At 35.3% G+C, this 21,382-nt stretch overlaps 1 protein-coding gene across 1 annotated transcript in view; it reads right to left on the bottom strand.

Moving 5' to 3' along the window:
* WDFY3 (WD repeat and FYVE domain containing 3) overlaps positions 1–21,382 on the bottom strand; it is a 202,428-nt gene that overhangs the window by 17,585 nt on the left and 163,461 nt on the right. Inside the window, 11 exon segments of the mRNA XM_015586089.2 lie at positions 493–647; positions 1,734–1,881; positions 4,216–4,428; positions 4,647–4,738; positions 9,183–9,336; positions 10,837–10,943; positions 11,472–11,589; positions 13,256–13,375; positions 13,644–13,698; positions 16,220–16,300; positions 17,848–17,933. Coding sequence (XP_015441575.1) covers positions 493–647; positions 1,734–1,881; positions 4,216–4,428; positions 4,647–4,738; positions 9,183–9,336; positions 10,837–10,943; positions 11,472–11,589; positions 13,256–13,375; positions 13,644–13,698; positions 16,220–16,300; positions 17,848–17,933 — 1,329 coding nt within the window.

The raw sequence follows: 21,382 nt of genomic DNA, 5'->3' as shown, positions 1-21,382 counted from the left end.
TTCCCTCTTGCATTCAGGAGGGTGTCAGAAGGCAAACACAGGGCCCTAAAGGATCACTACATATGGCCTCTCTCAAGAGATACTTATGGGACTCATAAGTATCTCTTAAGTTGCTGCTTCTTGGGGTTTTTCTGTTAGCCATTTAAGAGAACTGAAGTGGTAAGTAGGCCAGATGGTGACTCGCCAAGAAGAGGATCCTCTGGTTGGCAGAAATGTTGGCTACGTGGCTGTCTAGGAAGTTCAAGAAATTCTTTGGGAGGGAAACTGCTAGCTCCTAGTATACCACTTTCCAAAAGAGGGTTGTTCAGCAGAAAAACATGACTTGTTCACTAGCTCCTTTATCCTGACCTGATGCAGTGAAGCTCTCCCTTCCTCTGGACTCGGAGGAACAGCTGACAAGCCTTGGGCCTGGGCTCTCCCCAGCCCCAGAAAATAGAGTATCCAGACTACGAAAGAGCGACATGAAGTGAGTGAGCAAGAAACGATGCAAACCTTGTCCGATTCATAGGTTCCTAGCCGGCAGCTGAGGTCTGCGTAGCCCCAAGCAAAAGTTTTGTTCCAGGTTGGTGGGATAAGCACCTTATTCTGTTCTACTGCAAGAATACCTTTATCTGTACACACTATTTGTCCCACTGGCTCTTTGAGTTCTATAAAAAACAAATCGACATGTTAAGAACAGGAACAGGGAAAACTAATTTCATTATTCCATAGAAGACGATAAAGTAATCTCAAGTATTCGTACAAATGAAGAATACTGATACCCACATTAAGACAAAATGACCTTAGAGGTACAGCTTGGCTTCTCAGCCTCCCACAGCCCTGCTGGGGGGATGTCCACCCTGACTGGTGTTTGCATGGCTTCTCTCCAGCCTTCCTGTCTCTGGATACTCCGGTTTGGTTCCTAGCAATCGGTCCTGCCTTCTTGATTTCTAGGGCTGCACAGAGTGATCTGGGATGCTTCCTGAAGTGCCACACACAGACCTTCAACCAATCTCGGCTTTCAGCACCTCCCAAGTTGCATCCAGCCCTCAGGCTTCCTGTAGGAAGTCCAAGACATTCTCTGGGAGAACTCCCTGCTGTGCCCCAGAGCCTCCTGGACACACCAGTGCTCCAGAATCATCGCTGGAAAGTGACCGGAGCTGGCACAAGGCAGAGTCTGTGCAATGAGGCAAAATGGCCAAGAGCTGGTGGTCAATCCAACTAACCAGACGTTGACATTCCAATAGTCATATTTCCTTAATTAAGTAACAACTTCAAGACTTTACAAAACATTTTTTCTAAGGGATAAAAATCCACTGGAAAAAATATTTTTAGATAACTCATAACAACATTAATTAAAAGATGAATGCTTTTAGTTGACCTATGAAAAATGTAGCCTTGTTACCACTATTTCTAAATTGGCAGAGCATGTATCAATGACGATGACAGAAGTTATCCCACATATATACATAGTTGAGCTACAAGATTTGGTATTTTAGAGTTTTCACTATCTTAGCAGGAGGGAGAAATTGTTTGGTTCTTTTTGATGCAAAATCCAACAGGCCAAAAAAAAAAAAAAAAGAGAGAAAAGGAAAAGGAGAAAATCTAAGTACTTTTTGGTGATTTAACACAAAAATTATAGTACTTCTTACAAATTACGGTATTGTCAAAAAGCAAATTTGTTATTGCTCAACTAGGATTATTAAATAAGTCCAGAGAATCATGAATCAAAAGTTGACTTCCCGTCACCTTACCTTTCACAGGTGTTAGAGAAGGCCTCAAGTTGTCTAGATGATGGAAAAAGATCTTATCACTTGTAGATCCTGGTGGGACAGAGACTCCTGCACTGTCTCCGTTGAGTCGACTCCTTACTCGTTTTGGTGGATGAGGTTTTTTAAATAACTGGTATGAGAGAAGATGATACATTTTATAATGAAAGCTAATATAAGCCCTTTTATATGACAGGTATGTTTTTATTTCACTTAAGCCTCATAACAACAATTAGGCACTGTATTGATGCATTTTACATTTGAGGAAAGAAATTCAGAGAGGCTCAGAAAGTTAAAAGAGATCTTACACCTTAGTAAGTAGGGAATAGGGCTATGAAACTCAATGAGTTGTTGTTATACTACGCTGATTTCATAATAACTTTTCAAACGTGAATTAATCTACTCACACTACAGTCAACTGACAATTCTTTTCTGATAATGTTTAAAAATTAACCAATTCTTTATAGCTCAACACCAATCTGTGCCACTGAGGGCAGTTAGACATTCTAACTGGGCTCTTTCTGGCTTCGACACGACCTTTCTCTATGAGACATCATTTTGGTCTCTTTTAGGCTCTACCAATCTGCTGAAAGTGTGAACATTGCTGCCTTTTTACTTTTTAATGTTGTAAAGAAAAAAGTAAAATGCCTGGCATCTCTGTTCAGTATTTCTATAGGATTAAAAAGTTATTAATGTACATTTAAGATAACTATTTTTCAAGTCTTACTCATCTTCAAAATATGCATTTACTTATTTGTCAGAAAACTGATATTTGAGGAAGATATTTTATGAAATGAGGTTTAAGATGAATACAATACCACCACACTTTGTGAACTTGACATCTGCATTTCCAGGAGAAAAAGAACAGAAAAAATACTTTGTATAGAAGAAGATATACATTTTAGGTTCCCAAACATTTACACTATTTTATACAGGGGCATAGTATCAGAGTTCTGTTACTTTCTATAAAAGTTATTAATGACACAAGACTCTGAAGTTGTATCAAGACCCACACACTTTAAAGTATGCTCATGAATGAACATTTACTGAAGAACCTTTATACGAGGACCCAAGGACAGAGCACAGTGCCAGGCTAGGATGTATAAAGAGGTATGGATATGTTAACCACGAAACTTAGATTTGCCTAAGATTGCTATTTCCTAGTGCTTGGCAGCACTCTCTATTAGTCACTGGAATGTCCTAGAAATACATTATTATCCCGACTCTACCTCTCAGACTGCTTGCCTCTAATACTCAAGAGGAACAAAAATCCTAAAACAGTACATGTTGTCTTGATTTTTTTGTTCAGAATATTTTCCCCAGAGGGAATAAAAGATGGTTTCTGCATTTCTAACCCTCAGAAAAAGAAAAGGTTTAACTAAGATTCTTCAACAGTGATTAGCATTTATCAACAGCATTTCATTTTAAAAGTAAACATGGTTCCTTTGTTGGGGCATCAGGCTGTGCCATGAACAGCACAGTTACAGGCTGTCCCACTGTCTATTACAGCTTTTCCATATACAAAGACCTGCCATTGTTCTGTGTGTGTCCAACTATCAACCCTGGAAACCTCAAAGTTGGTTAACGTACAAGAAGGGAGTCCCCGAGAGACGTCTGAAGCAGGGACAGAAAAGGATAGCCAGGGCCGAGGGCAGAGGCCAGGGACTTGGTAAAAAGTGGGCACCCAAACAGCCCAGCAAAGCCTTCTTCACAGTGCTGGTGACCCCTAGTGCACTCCACTCTCCAGGCATGTCCTGGATGATGAAGATCAAAGGGATGGAGTCTCAATGGGGTTTGCTTACTACTGAAGGTGGTTAGAGCAGTTGGTGCAGAGCTGGTTCGACCAGGCAGTCCCATGACAGGTAGTCTCACATCATAGCACTTCTACCTCCCTAATCCAAACTACCGCTATCCTGAACTACTTAGGACTTCCTTGGTAGTCTTCGGCTCCTAATTCGTCTCTGCTAGTGAGTGAGTGAGTGAGTGAGTGAGTGAGTGTGTGTGTGTGTGTGTGTGTGAGAGAGAGAGAGAGAGACAGACAGAGAGAGAGAGAGAATGTGTATCCAGAATGATCTTTAAAGTCTAAATATAATAATTTCCCTGCTTAAAGTCAGTACTGGCTTCCTATGGGCTCTGGGACAAAACCCCATCTCCGTGCACACTGTGGCCCCCCAGGCCCTATCTGCTCCTGACTGCTCACCCCGTCCAGCGCCAGGGCTCGTGCAGGTGCAGGAAAGCATGCCCTGTGCCAGCCAGTCTCTTTGAACAACAAAATTTGTGTTTATCTGGATGTGAAAGGGAAGAGAAAGCAGTAATCTAGGGACCTAATGGGTGATATTTATGGATCTTTGTTGAAAACTTAGTCTAAACTTAATTATTATATTACATGGTTATTGATCATCTAAAGAAATATTACAGAGCTTAAAAAATGAAACAGAGAACACTGATAAGGAAAGACCATCCATACCTGTTTAGGGATCTGACCGAAGTTATTAATGAATCCGATGGTGGCTGTCTCCTTCAGTGGGTCATTTATGTTGTAGATATCCACTTGACCCTCATAAAATAGATGATGGAAGACATTGACAGCTTCTACTGCAGCAGGACCTTGCTGCTTATAGCCAAAGATTAAGTCAATCCACTCATGCAGATGGGCACTCACGTAATCACATTCCAAAGCCTATAATTGCAAGACACAGGTTCAGTCACTGGCTGACAAGTATTACTTGCTCAGAAAGTCAAAGAATTAGTCAGTGGTCAACAGGAACTAAAATAACTAAAAATCACCAAGACAAGATTAGTAACTGGGTGATGATACATTGCTCAAGGTCTTCTCTTTGTATGGTAGTCCATGACCCAATGAAATCCAAGTTCAACTGCAAAGTGTACTCCCATTACCTCGCGGTGGACTCTGATGAATTCTCGTGGGTCTCCTTTTGCCCAGGGTGGAAGGATAACATCTCCAAGCTTGGTGCCATTTTGTTTACAGCCTGTGCAGTTGGGTACATTAAGAAGAAAATAGAGAAATGTGATAAATAATAACTTCATATTAAAGTAACAGAGAAACAGTGGGTTTAGATTCATTTCTGGAACTATAAAAGTTTACCACCAGAAAGGACTCTTAGACATCATCTGCTCTGGTATTCCCCTAAGACTGCTCGTTAGTGCACTTCCTCAGAGAGATTAAGTGTTAGGAAAACTGAGGGGCCCTCATGGTCAAAAGACTTGTGGAAATGCTGAGTTATGCAAAGTTAAACATGTTTCTTTCCTGCAAAACCCCTCAGAAGCACTGCTCTTCTCTAGGGGGGATATTAGATGCACCATTTCTGAAATTTAACTGACCACAGGCCTCCTTAATGAAACATTTCATGAGGCTACTGTTTTGAGATCGGAAAACCCCCTCAAATTCAATTCTCTTAGGAAGGCTCATGCAGAAAACCATTAATGATTTCTTTAAACTCTTATTTTTTAGGTTTTTCCAGAATGCTGAAAACTTGTTGAGACATCAGCAGTTAACCAGTACTGCATTTCTTGTCTTAATGTTTTGACAAAATTTTGACATTCACATGGAGGAGGTTATTGAAAGACCTAGCACCTAACACCTAAGTCATTTTCAGTTTGAATGCTCTCTTTGCTTAAGAGGAAATGAAAGTAGCATCATTTCCTAAAGATATTTTGGAATATATGTGGTTTCTCACATTTCTGATTCTTAAATTCTTCAAAGAGCTCTGTAGAACTGGTCTGTATTTTGCTGTAAGGAGTCTCATTAAACAAAAAAAATCTAAAACAACTTTTTGCTGTTAGTGTATCATTTAGCAAAGAACATTTGGAAAAGACCACAGGACTACCTGGCAGAAACAAAAACATTGATTGAGCTGTGGTAATGCATACTAAGTGACAGTTACCCGGTGTGTTTTTGTTATTTTAATGCATTGTTAAATAATACATTCTGTTATTTTATGTCATAGCCAGCTAGTCTCTAAAATAGTAAAGAAACTATTTGCTATGAAATCTGTCCAGAACAAAACACATTAAATGGACTGGCATCTAAGCAAACAGGTTCTTTTTCTTTTCTTTTTTTTTTTTCAGGTTCTTTTTCTTTTTGAAATAACACCAAAAACTCTGTAACTGTAGCTCACAGTTTTCCTAAGTATAAATCAGATGATCATTGTAAAAAATGACTTTATAAACAATAATGTCTACTCACTTAACAGCAGTTGGTTAGCTAAACAGTGGTATTAGAAACTTTCATAGAGAAGTGCAATTGTTCAAATTTTAAAACACAAAGGCAATTCCAAGTAAGGGCCAATAAAAATATTACCCTTAGAAACAATTCTTTCATCATTGTTACTTGATGGCTTATTTATAATGTGATATTAAGTGAGAGATACAAAAAATCAGTTTATTGTGTATTAAGGAATATCTTGACTTGGTTGGAAAAATTACCATATGATTTAAGAAAAAATAAAACAATCAAGTTATTACAACTCCACCCCTCACCCCCTCTTTCATACCCTCACTCCAGTTCCCCTGAAATGTCCTCCAGGTCTAACTTTTTGATAATAAGAAACAAGTAATAATTCCCAGGCTATTTGAGATATAATCTACTTTTTAAAATTTTGCACGTAAGCCCTAAACAGTGATATAATTGTATTTAGTCAGCACTACCTGTAAATTTAAAATGTCTATAGGAAATGCCTGTTTTAACTCTGCCACTCGGTAGCTCCCCTCCATGTGTGTCCATAAGAACAGGAAGGGCAGGGATGAATGTTTCTTATTCCAGAAGTAGGGGAAAAAATCCAAGTGTTTTTTCTTTTTCTTTTGAATTAATTAATTAATTTTGTTATGGTGACACTGGGCAACAAAATCCGGTAAGTTTCAGCTGTACATTTTAACCAAGTGCTTTTTCTTTTAAACCATTTACTAACTCTTTTTCAGGCAGAGAGGCAAACAGTGTTCTTTGGTTTTCTATTTATTGAGGTAAAATTCATGTAACATAAAAAAGTGAACAATTCAGTGGCATTTAGGACATTCAAAATGTTGTGCAACCATTACCTCTCTAGACCCAAAACATTTTCATCACCCTTAAAAGAATCTTGTACACGCTAAGCAGGTGCTCCCCATGCCTCTCACCCTCCTGTCCCTGGTAACCACCTATTCTGGATATTCCATTTAAATAAAATCATACATTATGTGACCTTCTGTGTCTGGCTTCTTTCACTTAGCATAATGTTTCTGAGGTTCATCCATATTGCAGCATTTATTAGGACTTCATACTTTATGGCTAAATAATATTCTATTATATATATATTCATTCTACAATGTTTACTATTGTAGTGGGCTGTTTCTACCATTTGGTTATTGTAGACAGTGCTGCTATGAACACGCGAGTACATGAACTTGTTTGATTTCTTGTTTTCCATTCTTTTGGACATATACCTAGGAGTGGAATTACTGGGTCATGTGGTAATTCTATGTAACCGCTTTTGAGTAACCGCTAAACTGCTTCCCACAGCAGTTGAACTATTTTGCATTCCAATCACCAATACATGAAGGTTCTATTTTCTCCACATCCGTGACAATCTTTGTTATTCTGTTTGTGTTTTTTTCATTATAAGCCATATTTAGATGTAAAGTGGCCCCTTACTGTGGTTTTGATTTGCATCTCCCCAATAACTAATGATGTTGAGCATCTTTCGCGTACTTATTGGCCATTTGTATAATTGCCTTGGAGACATATCTATTCAGGTCCTTTGACCATTTTTAAATTGGGTTGTTTATCTTTTCGTTGAGTGGTAAGAGTTCTTTATATTCTGGACATTAGACACGTATTAGATCTATCATTTGAAAATATTTTCTCTCATTCTGAAGATTTTCATTTTTTGCATAATGCCCTTGGATGCAAAGTTTTAAATCTTTATCAATTCCAATTTGTATTTGTTTTGTTTTTGTTGCTTGTGCTTTTGCTAGCCTATCTAAGAATTCATCGCCAAATACAAGATCATGAAGATTTAACCCTGTTTTCTTCTAAAACTTTTATGGCTTTAGCTCTTCTGAAAATAATGTTTTTTAAACTGTGTGATTTCATGGAGGCAAGATGATTTTGTTACACAGGTGAGCATGAAAGATATACATGACTCTTCTTTCATTTACTTATTTAAAAGTGGAACTTTTGGTTGGGTTTGTAAATAGTCTGGCTGGAACACTTTTGCAACATAGATTATTATAACAGATCCAGTGTTTGTGGATGATTGAGGATATCTCTTGCTTTTTCCAAAGGTGAATTGTAAATGAATTTAATAAAATACTAACGTGCATCCATATTCAAATGCTCTGTAGACAGCTGTCGTTTTTCTTAGTTCAACATCTATTCTATTCCTTTCAGGAACCATCACTCTCTCCAACTCTAACTCCTAGACTTGGTATCTTTAGCTGCTCAAGTGTGAGCTCTAGGCCCAATCAATAATGATGAGACTCAAATTAAGGACTTTTGCTGGGGCTATTGAGAGAGTCTTATTATCCTTCCCATTGGACCTGGAGCTGTAATTTCATAAGGTTAGGACAATGGGTAATTAAGTAAAAATTATTTCAAAAAAATTTTTAAAAGAAAAATCACTAAAATGTATTAGATATGAATAGTCCCCTGATTTTTCAGTTAATTAAATGTTTTGAGGTAGTACAGTAATGATTTATATGCTGAATTCTTACAGAATAAAATATAAGGCACGAAAAAAAAAAATACAAAACAGAACAATATCTGGCAGGGATATCCTGCAGTGGAAACAATGGGATTTTGATATGTTTTAAAAGAAATATCCAGAAACATAGATCAGCAAACTGTGTTCCAAGAAACTGTAACCAAAGTCAAATCAACTTCCTGTAACTGCTAGACAACATAAAGCGGAAAGAATACTTATAAAATTTCTCATAAATCATAAATGTTGATTTGCTCCTGTTTTTCTAGTAAATAGTATGCTAACAGAATAAAACAAAAAAAGGAATTTAAAGTTATTCTGAAATTCTAATTTTAAAACATATTAGCATATAAGCTGAGTAAGTCTCAAGCAATACATAATATTAAAATAATACATGAAAAATTTGGATACGCTCTTGGCTATTAATGGATTTTTCAACTGTAATAATTTTCAAATAAATTTTTATTTCACCTTACCTCAGTTTTCACTGAAGTAACAGTATTCTGACCATTGGATGTAATCTGTGTCAATTTATAAATGTTTCCCAGATACTAGGTTTGAAACAGCTATTTTTCTTTTTATATTTAATCATACACACCCAATTATAGTAAATAGCAACAGCTGAAACCACAAGGACATCTTGTCAGTATGTACTGCACACAATCTTTAGAAAAGCAACTTATTTCTATTAGTCTCTTCCTGGCCAACGTTTCTAAGATAGTGCCATAGCTCTACATACCTAGATCAAAGTTGTTAGAATTGAATAGGAATTCTGGTAAGTAAAAAAATTCTGGGATCAGTTCTTTTACATCTGCCATGTTGTGCTTTGATGCTGAATACCAGGCCTCGCGCACACTGTGAAACATCCGGTCAGCCAGGTCAAAGTGGCCTCCCTGTGGGCAGAATGAGAAGGCACCTCTCTATTAGAGAACCACTCCCACCTCACAGCTTCTGTCAAGCTCAAGGGCTTGAAAACCCCAAATAAATATGTTTGGTGACATTTGCATTTCTCATCATCCTATGTGATGTACACAACATTTTAAATGATCACAAAAAGACACTTAATTCTCTTTGGGGTACTCCTTTCAAAGAGAGTTCAATGTATTTGTTTTATAATCAAAGTGAAATGTAAATATGAAGATTTTAAAAAATCATTTAAAAATATTAGTTTTCAGAGAGGGAAGACTATAAAGAATGTGAATTCTTTCACGGTTTGATGATGTTCCTCTTAAAAAGATTCTAACGTAGTCATCCACACTTGGAGATGTTCAAGTCATATATGTTTGAGTAATTTCATAAATTAATGTGACATCCAAGTTCTCACACCAATGAGAATTATGTGGAGAACTAGGAAGGTGGTCAGAAAAATATACATTGATAAAACAAATTCAAATAGTAATGGGATTTCTTTCGCTTACACAGCCTCATAGATATACCATCCCCTTCCTCAAACTCCCTATGCTGTGTTTTAAGTGAACGCAGTGTTATTTGTCTTTGTGATGAAGTTCACTATGGGAAAATGCCAAAGTCCATACAATGGCTATCAAGGCATGCTATCATTTGGCCCATTACCTCTCTGACCTCATCCTCTATGACTTTCCCCAATACTTACTCTGCTCCAGACACAATGTCCTCCTTGCTGTCCCTCAAACATCTCAGGCACACACACCTTGCATGGGCTGTTCCCTTTGCCTGGGGCACATTTTCTTCAGATAGTGGCACAAGTGACTAACTCCCTTACCTCCTTCGAGTTTTTGTTCAGATGTCATCTTTACAAGGACGCCTACTTTGACCACTTTTTAAAGCTGTATTGTGTCCTCCCCCACCTCCCATTCCTGCAGTTCCCATCCCCCTTTCCCTGATCTATATTTTTCGGATAGCATTTATCACATTCTACAACACTGGACAATATATTGATTTATTTGCTTGTCTTGTCTCTCTCGACCAAAATATGTAAGTACCACAAGGCAGGGGTTTTGTCTTTATTCACTTATGTCCTCCAAGCACCTACAACGGTGCCTGAGTAAATGAAAGAGAACATGGAGAAAAGCAGTTTTAATAAAGAAGAGAGCAAATGAGCTAGACTATTTTACTATTTTTTTAATGTTGCTGAATTCAACCAGTTAAAGCTGAAGTCCATATACACAGCTGGAAAGGATATGCTACTTGTTTATTTGATTAAAGGACACTGACACTTTTTATTGCAAATGAATTCTAGTTTATTCATTAATTTTGGTCCAGCAAAATTTCACTTAAATTATGTTTGACTACTTTTGTGAGTGAAACTTCACAGGTCTTATTGTAAGGCAAGATAACATTTTTTAAAAAAGCAACAGTTTTAAATAGAATGAAGGCATGTATAAAATGGAAAAATTCTAAATTTAGAGTTTTACCTGTAGCCTTAAGAATATCTGTGTGAAAGGCTCCATCCTCACTAGGTATGAAGCCACAATCATAGCAGATGAATAGTGAGTCCCATAATGGTAGGCTGGAGTTTCTCCTGTTCAAGAAAATTAAAAAGAATCCACATAGTGACCACTATTAATCTTAGTTTTTTTTTTTTTTTTCCCTTTGTTTGTTTTGCTTATTTGCAGGGGACACATGATAAACATTAAACATGATAAATAATAAGTAATCTGGATAGAGTTTCAGAAGGTAGTCAATAATCTTCTTTTTTAATGCAAAAGGGTTCCAAAAAGTACCTAAGTAAAATTATGAGAGTCAATAAATGAAAATGTAATTCCTGGCTTCAACATAATTCAAAATAAAGGCACATCATGATGGGAAATTTCTGCACTATACAAAGCAGACATACTTGATTTTCTGCCAGTACCTGACAGGCTACCTAAAAATCTCCTTCTAAGCATGGTCATCAGTTGCCATGAAAACCTGATTTTCTATTCTTACAGTTGTATAGATGTAATGGTATATAAGCAATGTGGGGAAAGATGCAAGGATGTCAGACTACTATATAATGACTTATTTTTGAAATTAGGTACAAAGTCTAATGAGAAGCAAAGTTACTTACCATTAGGATCTTCCCAGTCTTTAAACCGCTTCTTATATTGAGCTAATCGTTCATCTGTCTGTGCCCCCATTGGCTTAGCCAGGTTTCTAAATGTCTTGGGATTAGTAAGATCTACCTCCTAAAATACAAAACAAAACCCAATTCCACATTACTGTACAGCCTCTATTCTCACCAACGTAGATATGGTGGCTATAGCAGACAACAGTGATTTGTAAATGTGCTAGTATCTGTGGGGTCACAATGGCAGAACTGGACTCCAAAACAATGCTATGTACCTACTGGTTATTCACACTTTATAGACAAGCACATGGCAGTTTGTTTATTGATTCAGTTTGAAGACAACTGCTTTGGAAATTAAGTGTTCACAGGGGAAGGCACTCAGGATCCATGACTGGAGATGAGGTGTAAGAGCGAAAATCCTTCCGTGCTGGCAAGGACACAAAAGAAGACTGGGGACACAAAGGCTTCAATTCATCTTTATCTTCCCTCACTCATATAACGAGGATCAAATCTCCTTTCTGTTCTTGTGCCCTCCTCCTGTTTTACTCCAACTTCACTTCTGAGCATTTTATTCTTAGAGATGATTAAGAGGTGAAATAAAGTAGAGCACTCAGTAATTTGTTCATCTCTAAAAGACAACATCAAACTGCATCAAGTGACTTCCAACTGACATGGAATCTTGTCTACCAGAGATTATTTTAAAAGCTCACCTCTAGTCGAACTAATTCAGATAGTTAAAAGGAAGCCAAAATTTATCTCCTGAGGGTTTTAAAAGTAGAATTTGAAATATATACCTTGTGGGATATTTAATTTGTGTCCTTTTTATAGAGCATCACGCCCACCAACTTTGCCAAACTTGTATTTTAAAAGTCTTGGGCAGGAGAAACTAATTCACATTTATGAATTTAAGTCAAGTTAATACATCTGCACCCTCAAAATCCATATGCAAAAACCTTCATTAATACTTCTTTGGTTAGTTCAACAGACATTAAAGCGTATACTAAGTGCCAGGCATCGTTCTAGCGGTTGAGAATTGAGAGATACATAAGACAGTGTGTGTTCAAGGACTTCACAGTGGAGTACAATCAGACACAAATTGTGATTATAACACGCTATTTAAGAAAGTACCATGATACAGCTTCAAGGCAGTGTGTGAACAGAAGAAGAAAGAGGAGGAAGAGAAAAGAAGGCTCCCCAGAGGTGTTAACTTGAATGTGTCTTACAGGGTGAAATGGAGCTTGCTAGGTGAATCTGTAAGTGGGAGAGATGTGCAGAACCACGGGAGAATTCCAGAGTGCGGAGCGTAGTGCACGTAGTTACTGAGATGTACAACAAGGAGATGGACAGGGTAGTCCAGAATAGCAGTCCTGGGAGTACGTGAGGGATAGATACAGAGGAGATACTTTCTAAAGGGCATTGGTACTGAGGTTTTTAAATTCTCTCCAATTTATGATGATGATTCACTGAATCATTTATAAATAGGAATGACTCAATTAGATTTGTGTTTCTGATACTGGCTTCAGCGTAAAGAACAGAGTAACATCCACCAGTGGATACAAATTAATTAGCACTTGAGGATACTAAACATATTATGAATTGATAACCATGAAATTGGTCAATTATTCACACTCTGTACCAGTCCAAGCTAACACTCTTCTTGTCTTTGAAAAAATGCCTGTTGAGAACTTTAAACTATAAAGCAAATAAAACATTTGAGCAACTGCAATATCTTTTAATCACTTTTGAAAATGTGTTCCACTCATACAAAATGGTTTGAGATTTACCTCTGAGTCGTAATCTGCAAGGATCCAAGGAAACACAGGATACTGCATGAGATCATTATATGATCTGCCAGCCAAAGTGTTCAAGTGCATCAAATACTGGAAGTTACTGATTTCACCTCTCTAGGAAAATATAAGTAAAGATTCATTTCAGAGCAATCAATTATGTCTACTATGTTCACTTTAAAAAATTTATATGCAAAGTGACATACAGGACAGTTTCTTTCTTATAAATTTCAGAACATCAAACTTTTTTTTTCTAAAAAGAACAAAAACGAAACATTTTTTTCTATGGTAAATATTTTATAGATTGTTAAAGTGCCTTCAACTATATGACTTATACCACCTAACTATAAATTTACATAGGAAGTTATACTTTCATTAAGCTTACCTCCCATCTCTGAGTCACAGACTTTTCTCCAACCAAAGTGCTAAGCAATCCAGATCTGAAAACAATAAATAATTAAATTGTAGGCAATATAATTTTAAATCTTACTAATTATAAAATTGAAAATTTTAAGTCCAGGAATTTTTCAAACTATGGAAGGCCTATTAGGTCATGAAATTGGGTTAGTGGGTTTTGATAAGCATTTTGAAATATGAAATAACATGGAATCAAACTGAAAAAAACAGAGAACTTTGTAAGCATCACATATAGTAAGGAGAAGTATTTCCAGCAAATTTTGTTTTAGTACTTGTAAGTCAGTTTGTGTGTCTTGGGATGCAATGTAGCATATATTTTTTACTGTGAGTTATGGCAAGGGTTTGAAAAACACCGATCTAATCCAATCTTTTACAATAATCCCTACATAAAGATTTAAAGACCTTAAATTGTAATAAGTGAAATAGTATACAACATTTTGTACACAGTAGGTGCCTAACATGTTTCTTAAAAGAGATGTTGAAAAGTGAATAAAAATATGAATATTTTGTAAAGGAAATATTATTCCTTTGTAAAGGAATATTTTGTAAAGGAAAGTTATTTCTGTTCAGGTCATTTAAAATTATGAACTTCTTTGGATAGATTTTCCTAGAATGCTACCAAACCTTCTTAAAACAGCTTTATGACTTTGATAATTAATATTTCAAAGATTGTAAATTGGTCACTGAACCAATAGGAAAGCACTTAACATTTTATTGTCTAAAAGGAAATGAATAGATTTGTACACCTTAGTTTACAAAAAACATCCAGCTCAATAGTACAGATACCACTTTCTACTTCTTTCCATCAAATTGAATGTATAGGATACTCTCCCTGGAAAAGGACCTATGATCATTCCCCAACTTTGTAAGAAAGGGAACAGATGAAAAGAAGATTAAGGTTGAAAATGAATTTCTATTTCTTGTCTTTGAGCTTTTAAAAGTTCTTTAAAAAAAGGACAATTTAGCACAGAAAGTAGCAAGAACAATGAAACAGCAAGTTGAAGATTATCTAGGTAGGTAAAAGCCTAGAAATTTGACTATAAGAAAAAAGGCTCCATGTACTCTAAGGGAGCCTTTCACTTCTTGTATTTATCTTAACAACAACAAAATGATTAGGAACAAAACTTGTTTCTGAGGTTAACAAAAGTCATTATTTAGCATTTGTATTTGCTAATCTCAGCTAAAGAAAAATAAAAGCAACAACTTAAGAGAAATACATGAACTTAATATATTTAGATGTACACAGACCTAAATTGAATTTTATTTACAGAATCTTCAGTATGTTTTAAGTCATTTTCTTGCATGTTGTAATAATTAATTTGTAGCCCAAAAGCACTGCTTCTTTTCCAGTGGATTACACAGGGCTACTAGTTCCTGAGGGATGGTAAATGGATGTTGGTATATGAATTCTTAAAATGGCTATATCAACCAGAAGGACTTTCTAAGATTAAAATTAGCTGAAAAGAGCACAAACGAACCATTGAAAAATATGAATGCATAAAAACAGAACTTTAAAAGTCAAAAAACAAAATTAAGAGGAAAACTGGGCAATTTGCAACTAATATGACAAACATAGGAGTAATACATTAGAGAAAAATTTCTTACAATTTGATAATAAGAACTCAGAAAATAGGGTAATTAACTACTGTGGGGTCATATCATAATATTGTATCACAATAATGTATAAGTATCAAATCACTATATTGTACATCTGGAATTAATGTCAATTATATTTAAATTCAAAGAAAATAATCAAACCACCAACAATAACAAAAAGGAACTCAGGAAAAAATAGGCAATAGTTACAGATAATATACAAATAATGATTTTAAATGGATAGCAAACATAAACAGAGCTCGAGATCATTATTAATAAAAGGAATACACATTTAAATTCAGAGAAAGCATTTTAAAAAATCAGTAAAAATTAAAAAAATATAAAATGTTGACAGGCAACTTATAGAGACAAGCAAACTTATCCATAAATGGCGGAATATAAACGTGTATAATTTTTATGGAAATCAAGTTGGTTTTGTGTATTGAGACCCTTTAAACTCATATCCTCTATTTTACTAAGGGGACTTCACCCTCAAAAAAAAAAAAATTCAGGAATCACACTTACATTATTATAACAAGGAAATATGATAAAGATGAAATATCCAAAATAAAAGAATATTTTACACATATGATGAATATAGCAAAACAAATGTTTCTGAAGAATTTTTTTTAGCAGGGGGAAATCTTTACATATAACACTGAATGGAAGAAGCAGAATAGAAATCTGTATTTACAGTAAGAACTCAATTATGTATATAAGAATATAAGCATAAAAAACTCCAAGAAAAATTAATCAAAATGTGAGTGCTGGTTTGACACAAGTGGTCATACATACATTGTCTGTTTTCTTTCTAGTTTTCAGTATTTAAAAATTTTGTGCAACCATCAGGAGGGGAGAATATTCATCAAAAATATTAAATGACACTGCCCAGGTACAAACCATCCTAATTTCACTATTAAACTATAATGCAAGAAGCAAGCAACCTACCCCTGCTCCACACTTGTGTTCGGTCGTTGCCCAGACACAGACTCTGAACTGTCAGTTAGAGAAGGCACTACGGCCAAAAACCTGAAAATTTAAAAATAGTGTAAAATTGGAGATGAAGTCTTAGTCAGGATCTAATGGGAACTTAAGAAACGATGGATGATTCATTTAGATTTTCACTGTTGTGTTTACTCCTCCAACACCCAGTAAACAGCAGGTGAAGGGAATACACAATAGTTAGAACATTCTGTTACAAAAAGTGGTAAGATGGTGGCTTCAAAAGCCAAATATAAAGGGCCACAGCAAAATCTAACATTTTGGATTTTTACATATGCTGCCATATTACCAGAAGAAAAGGCCTCGCAGCACTGATATACAGGAATTGAGTCAACTTAATGAAATCCTAAAAAGTGATTAACAACTAAATATATACATGACAGCAAGTAATGATGACGGCTAAGTAAATGACAGAATAGAGACATCACTAAACAAAGAAGATACACACAAGATAAGAACCTTTACGTGACACTGTTAAATTTTTTTTTCAGAGTTGCTCACAATGTCAACATAAACTTTTCAAAGGCAAAAGAGAATTATACAGAAATTCTTTGGATGTGGACATTGAATTTGGCATGTACACAGAAATTACTCAAAGAAAAACTCATCTCTCTGTTATGAAGAGCAGATAATTCCTTAGCATTGAAAACAATATTACCTTTAGTGATTAAAAAGATAATTAAAATTTAAATCTCTTAGTTCTTCCCATATGTGAAGGGAGTTCTGGATTACTATCAACATGCACAGGCCCTTACTTGAAGAACCATCCTCATTCCCTTGTGCACACAGGTAATATTACTGTAATGATAAGCAATATTGCTTGGTATTAGTTGTTCCTCACCGCAATAATCTGAAATATAAAACTTCTCTTACGAGAAGGCTTGCAAAACCTATCCCACCCTTCAATGAAAAAGGTCTCAAGAGCTATGATCAGTTCATAAAAGCCTTATTATTCTTACATCCAACAAAAATATCTTCTGGTACTATGGATGTGGACTATTTTTCTTTTACAAAGTAAATTTTAATAATAGATTGCCAAAAATAAAAAAAAAATGGTTAGAGTAGATTAACTGCTTTATTTGGCAGTGTGATTTTTTTTCATGGACGAAGGTATCCAACTTCCCTTCCAAGGCCAGATGGGGAAAGTCTCGTGTAAATGTAACTTCCAAGGGAACTCAGTCTCTGCATTCAATAGAAAAACACGGCACTGTCTTCTTTTTGGTAAATGTGAAGAAAGCCTATTTTGAACCTGAAGCATTATTTTTAAAGTTACAGTTTCATCATCCTTTTACATTTAGAGACACAGGACTTGGTGATAAAAGTAGCTCTAGATGACATCTACTATAAGTTACCAGAAGGAAAAATGTCATTCCACAATAAAATAGCACCATTTTAAAAGCTAGTTAGAAGAATCATGTTTCAAGAGGGTTGCCAAAAATGAAACAAACATTTTCTTCAAAGAAGTTAATTCACTGATCTAAATTCTAGATTTTTAAAAACTAGATAAACTGGTACTCGTTTCCCTTCCATCACTCCCCATGATAGCATTATAAAGTATTCCTAAAAAATAATACCTTTGATAGACTTTGTTTCTAATTCCCTTCTGAAAAGCAAGGAGGTAATTCCGTCCATCTCCAGAGAAAACTTCCACAGCAATAGGCTGAAATTATCAGAGAAAAACATTAAGAAAAACACAAATAAAGCTACGTATTTTTTTTAAATTTTATTTTTTAGAGGTGACATTAAGTATTATTTTATATTAGTTTCAGGTGTACAGCATATAGTTAGACATTTATATAATTTATGAAGTGATTCCCCCAATGAGTATCCACCTCAAACTATAGTTACTACATTATTGACTATATTTCCTATGCTGCACTTTTATATCCCCGTGACTATTTTGTAATTACCAAATTGTACTTAATCCTTTTGCCTTTTTTAACCACCCCCCCAAGACCCTCTCCCATCTAGCAATTATCAGTTTGTTCTCTGCATCTATGAGCCTGTTTTTGTTTTGTTTGTTCATTTTGTTCCTTAGATTCCACATATAAGTGAAATCACATGGTATTTGTCTTTCTCCGACTTTTTTCACTTAGCATAATAACCTCTAGGTCCATCCATGTTGTTGCAAACGGCAAGCCTTCATTTTTTTTATTGCTAATATTCCAATGTATATATGTACAACTTTTCTTATTTTAAATTTTATTTTTAGTTTCAAGTATACAGTACATTGGTTAGACATTTATATAGTTTATAAAACGATACCCCTGATTGCTCTTTCTCTCCTCTGGCTCTGCACCTAGCTATTACATTAATGCTAACTGCATTCCCTATGCCATGCCCTTCATCCCCCTGACCATCTATCGACTACTAACTTGCATTTCTTTAACCCTTCACCCCTTTCTCCCAGCCCCCCAACTCCTCTCCCCTCTGGCTGTCACCAGATTGTCCTCTATATTGTGAGTCTGTTTTTGATTAGTTTGTTCCTTTTGTTCCTCAGGTTCCACTTATAAGTGAAATCATATGGTATTTATCTTTCTGCCTGATTTCTTTCAATCAGCATAATAACCTCTAGGTCCATCCATGTTGTTGCAAATGATAGGATTTCATTTTTTTTTAATGGCTGAGTAATATTCCATTGTACATATGAACCATAACTTCTTTATCCAATCATCTATCGAAGGGCATGGAGGTTGCTTCCATATCTTGGCTATTATAAATAGTGCTACAGTGAACACAGGGATGCATATGTCTTTTAGAATTAGTGTTTTGGTTTCCTTTGGATGACTACCCAGAAGTTGAATTGCTGAACCATAAGGCAGTTCTATTTTTAATTTTTTGAGGAACTTCCAGACTGTTTTCTATAGTGGCTGCACCAATCTGCAAACCCACCAACAGTGCACGAGGGTTCTCATTTCTCCATATCCTTGCCAATATGTTTTTTGATTTATTGATGATAGCCACTCTGACAGGTATGAGGTGGTACTTCATTGTGGTTTTAATTTGCATATTTCTCTGATGATTATTGACATTGAGCATCTTTTCATATGACTGTTGGCAACCTGTATTTCCTCTTTGGAGAAATGCCTGTTCAGATCCTTTGCCCATTTTTTAATTGGATTGTTTGTTTTTTTTGGTGTTGAGTTGTATGAGTTCTTTATAAATTTTGGATACTAACCCTTTATCAAATGTATCATTGGCAAATATCTTCCACTGTTCAGTAAGCTGTCTTTTCATTTTGTTGATGGTTTCCTTTGCTGTGCAAAGACATTTTAGTTTAATGTAGTCCCATCTGTTTACTTGTTTCCCTTGCCCGAGAAGATATTACAGAAAAAAAATACTACTAAGAGCAATATCAGAGTTTGCTGCCTGTTTTCTTCTAGGAGTTTTACAGTTTCGGGTCTTACATTTAAATCTTTAATCCAGAGTTTATTCTTGTGTATGGTGTAAGAAGGTGGTTCAGCTTTGTTCTTTTTTCTTTTTCTTTTGGCATGTATCTGTCCAGGTTTCCAACATCATTTACTGAACAGACTGTCTTTGCCCCACTGTGTATTTTTGCTTCCTCTATCATAGATTAAATGACCATTTAGGCGTGGATTTATTTCTGGGCTCTCTATTCTGTTCCATTGACCTATGTGTGTTTTTCTGACAATACCATACTGTTTTCATTACTATAGCCTTGTAGTATAGTTTGATATCAGGTACTGTGATAACTCCAATTTCATTCTTTCTCAAGATTGTCATAGGTGTTTGGAGTCTTTTATGGTTCCATATAAATTTTAGGATTATTTGTTCTAGTTCTATGACAAATGCCATTGGTATTTTGATAGCAATTGCACTGAGTCTATGGATTGCTTTGGGAAGTATGGACATTTAATGATGACGTTAATTCTTCTTATCCATTTATTTGTACCTTCTGCAGTGACTTATAATTTCCTGAGTACAGGTCTTTTACCTCCTTGGTTAAATTTATTCCTAGGTATTTTATTATTATTTTTTATGCAATCGTAAATGGGATTTTCTAAATTTCTATTTCTGATAGTTCATTATTGGTATATAGATATATAGCCAATTTCTGAATTTTAATTTTGTTAGTGCTTTACTGAATTCATTGATCTGTTCTAATAGGTTATTTTTTGTGGAATCTTTAGGGTTCTCTCTATAAAGTATCATGTCATCTCCAAATAATGACAATTTTACTTCTACCTTTCTAATTTGGATGCCTTTTATTTCTCTTTCTTGTCTGACTGCTATGGCTAGGATTTCTGATACTATGCTGAATAAAAGTGGTGAAAGTGGACACCCTTGTCTTGTACCTGATCTTAAGGAAAACATTTTTAGCTTTTCCCCATTGAGTATGATGTTAGCTGTGGGTCTGTCATATATGGCCTTTATTATATTGACATATGTTCCCTCTATTTCCATTTTGCTGAGAGTTTTTATCATATGTGGATTTTGTCAAACATTTTTTCTGAATACATTGATATGATCATGATTTTTATCCTTCAATTTATTGGTGTATCACGTTAATCGATTTGTGGATATGAACCAACCTTGCATGCCAGGAATAAATCTGACTTGAATATGGTATATGATCTTTTTAATGTATTGCTGAATTCAGTTTGCTAATATTTTGTTGAGGATTTTTGCATCTATATTCATCAGGGATATTGGCTTATAATCTTTTTTTTGTAATGTCTTCATCTGGTTTTGGAATCAGGACAATGGTGGCCTCGTAGAATGAGCTTGGGAGCGTTTCCTCCTCTTTAATTTTTTGGAACAGTATGAGGAGAATAGGTGTTAATTCTTTTTTGAATGTTTGGTAAAATTCTTGTGTTAATTCTTCTTGTGAATGTTTGGTAAAAATACCTGTGAAGTCATCTGGTTCAGGACTTTTATTTTTTGGGAGTTATCTGATCAAATTCACTTTTCCACTGTGAATTTCTACAATGTTGAAGAATTTGACTTATTGAGGAGATTAAATCACAAAATAAAGAGAGCCAATTTGTTCTGAATTTATACTGTTCAGTTCCTAAAATCATTAATAGAATAATGGTAAAATAATTATATAGTTATAATTTTGTAAAATTATAGCGAAGATGTAATTTC

Source organism: Pteropus alecto, unplaced genomic scaffold (genome assembly GCF_000325575.1).
Source record: "Pteropus alecto unplaced genomic scaffold, ASM32557v1 scaffold161, whole genome shotgun sequence".
Lineage (NCBI taxonomy): Eukaryota > Metazoa > Chordata > Mammalia > Chiroptera > Pteropodidae > Pteropus > Pteropus alecto.
Note: the sequence above shows the minus strand (reverse complement) of the source record. Positions and strands in the feature narration are given on the sequence as shown.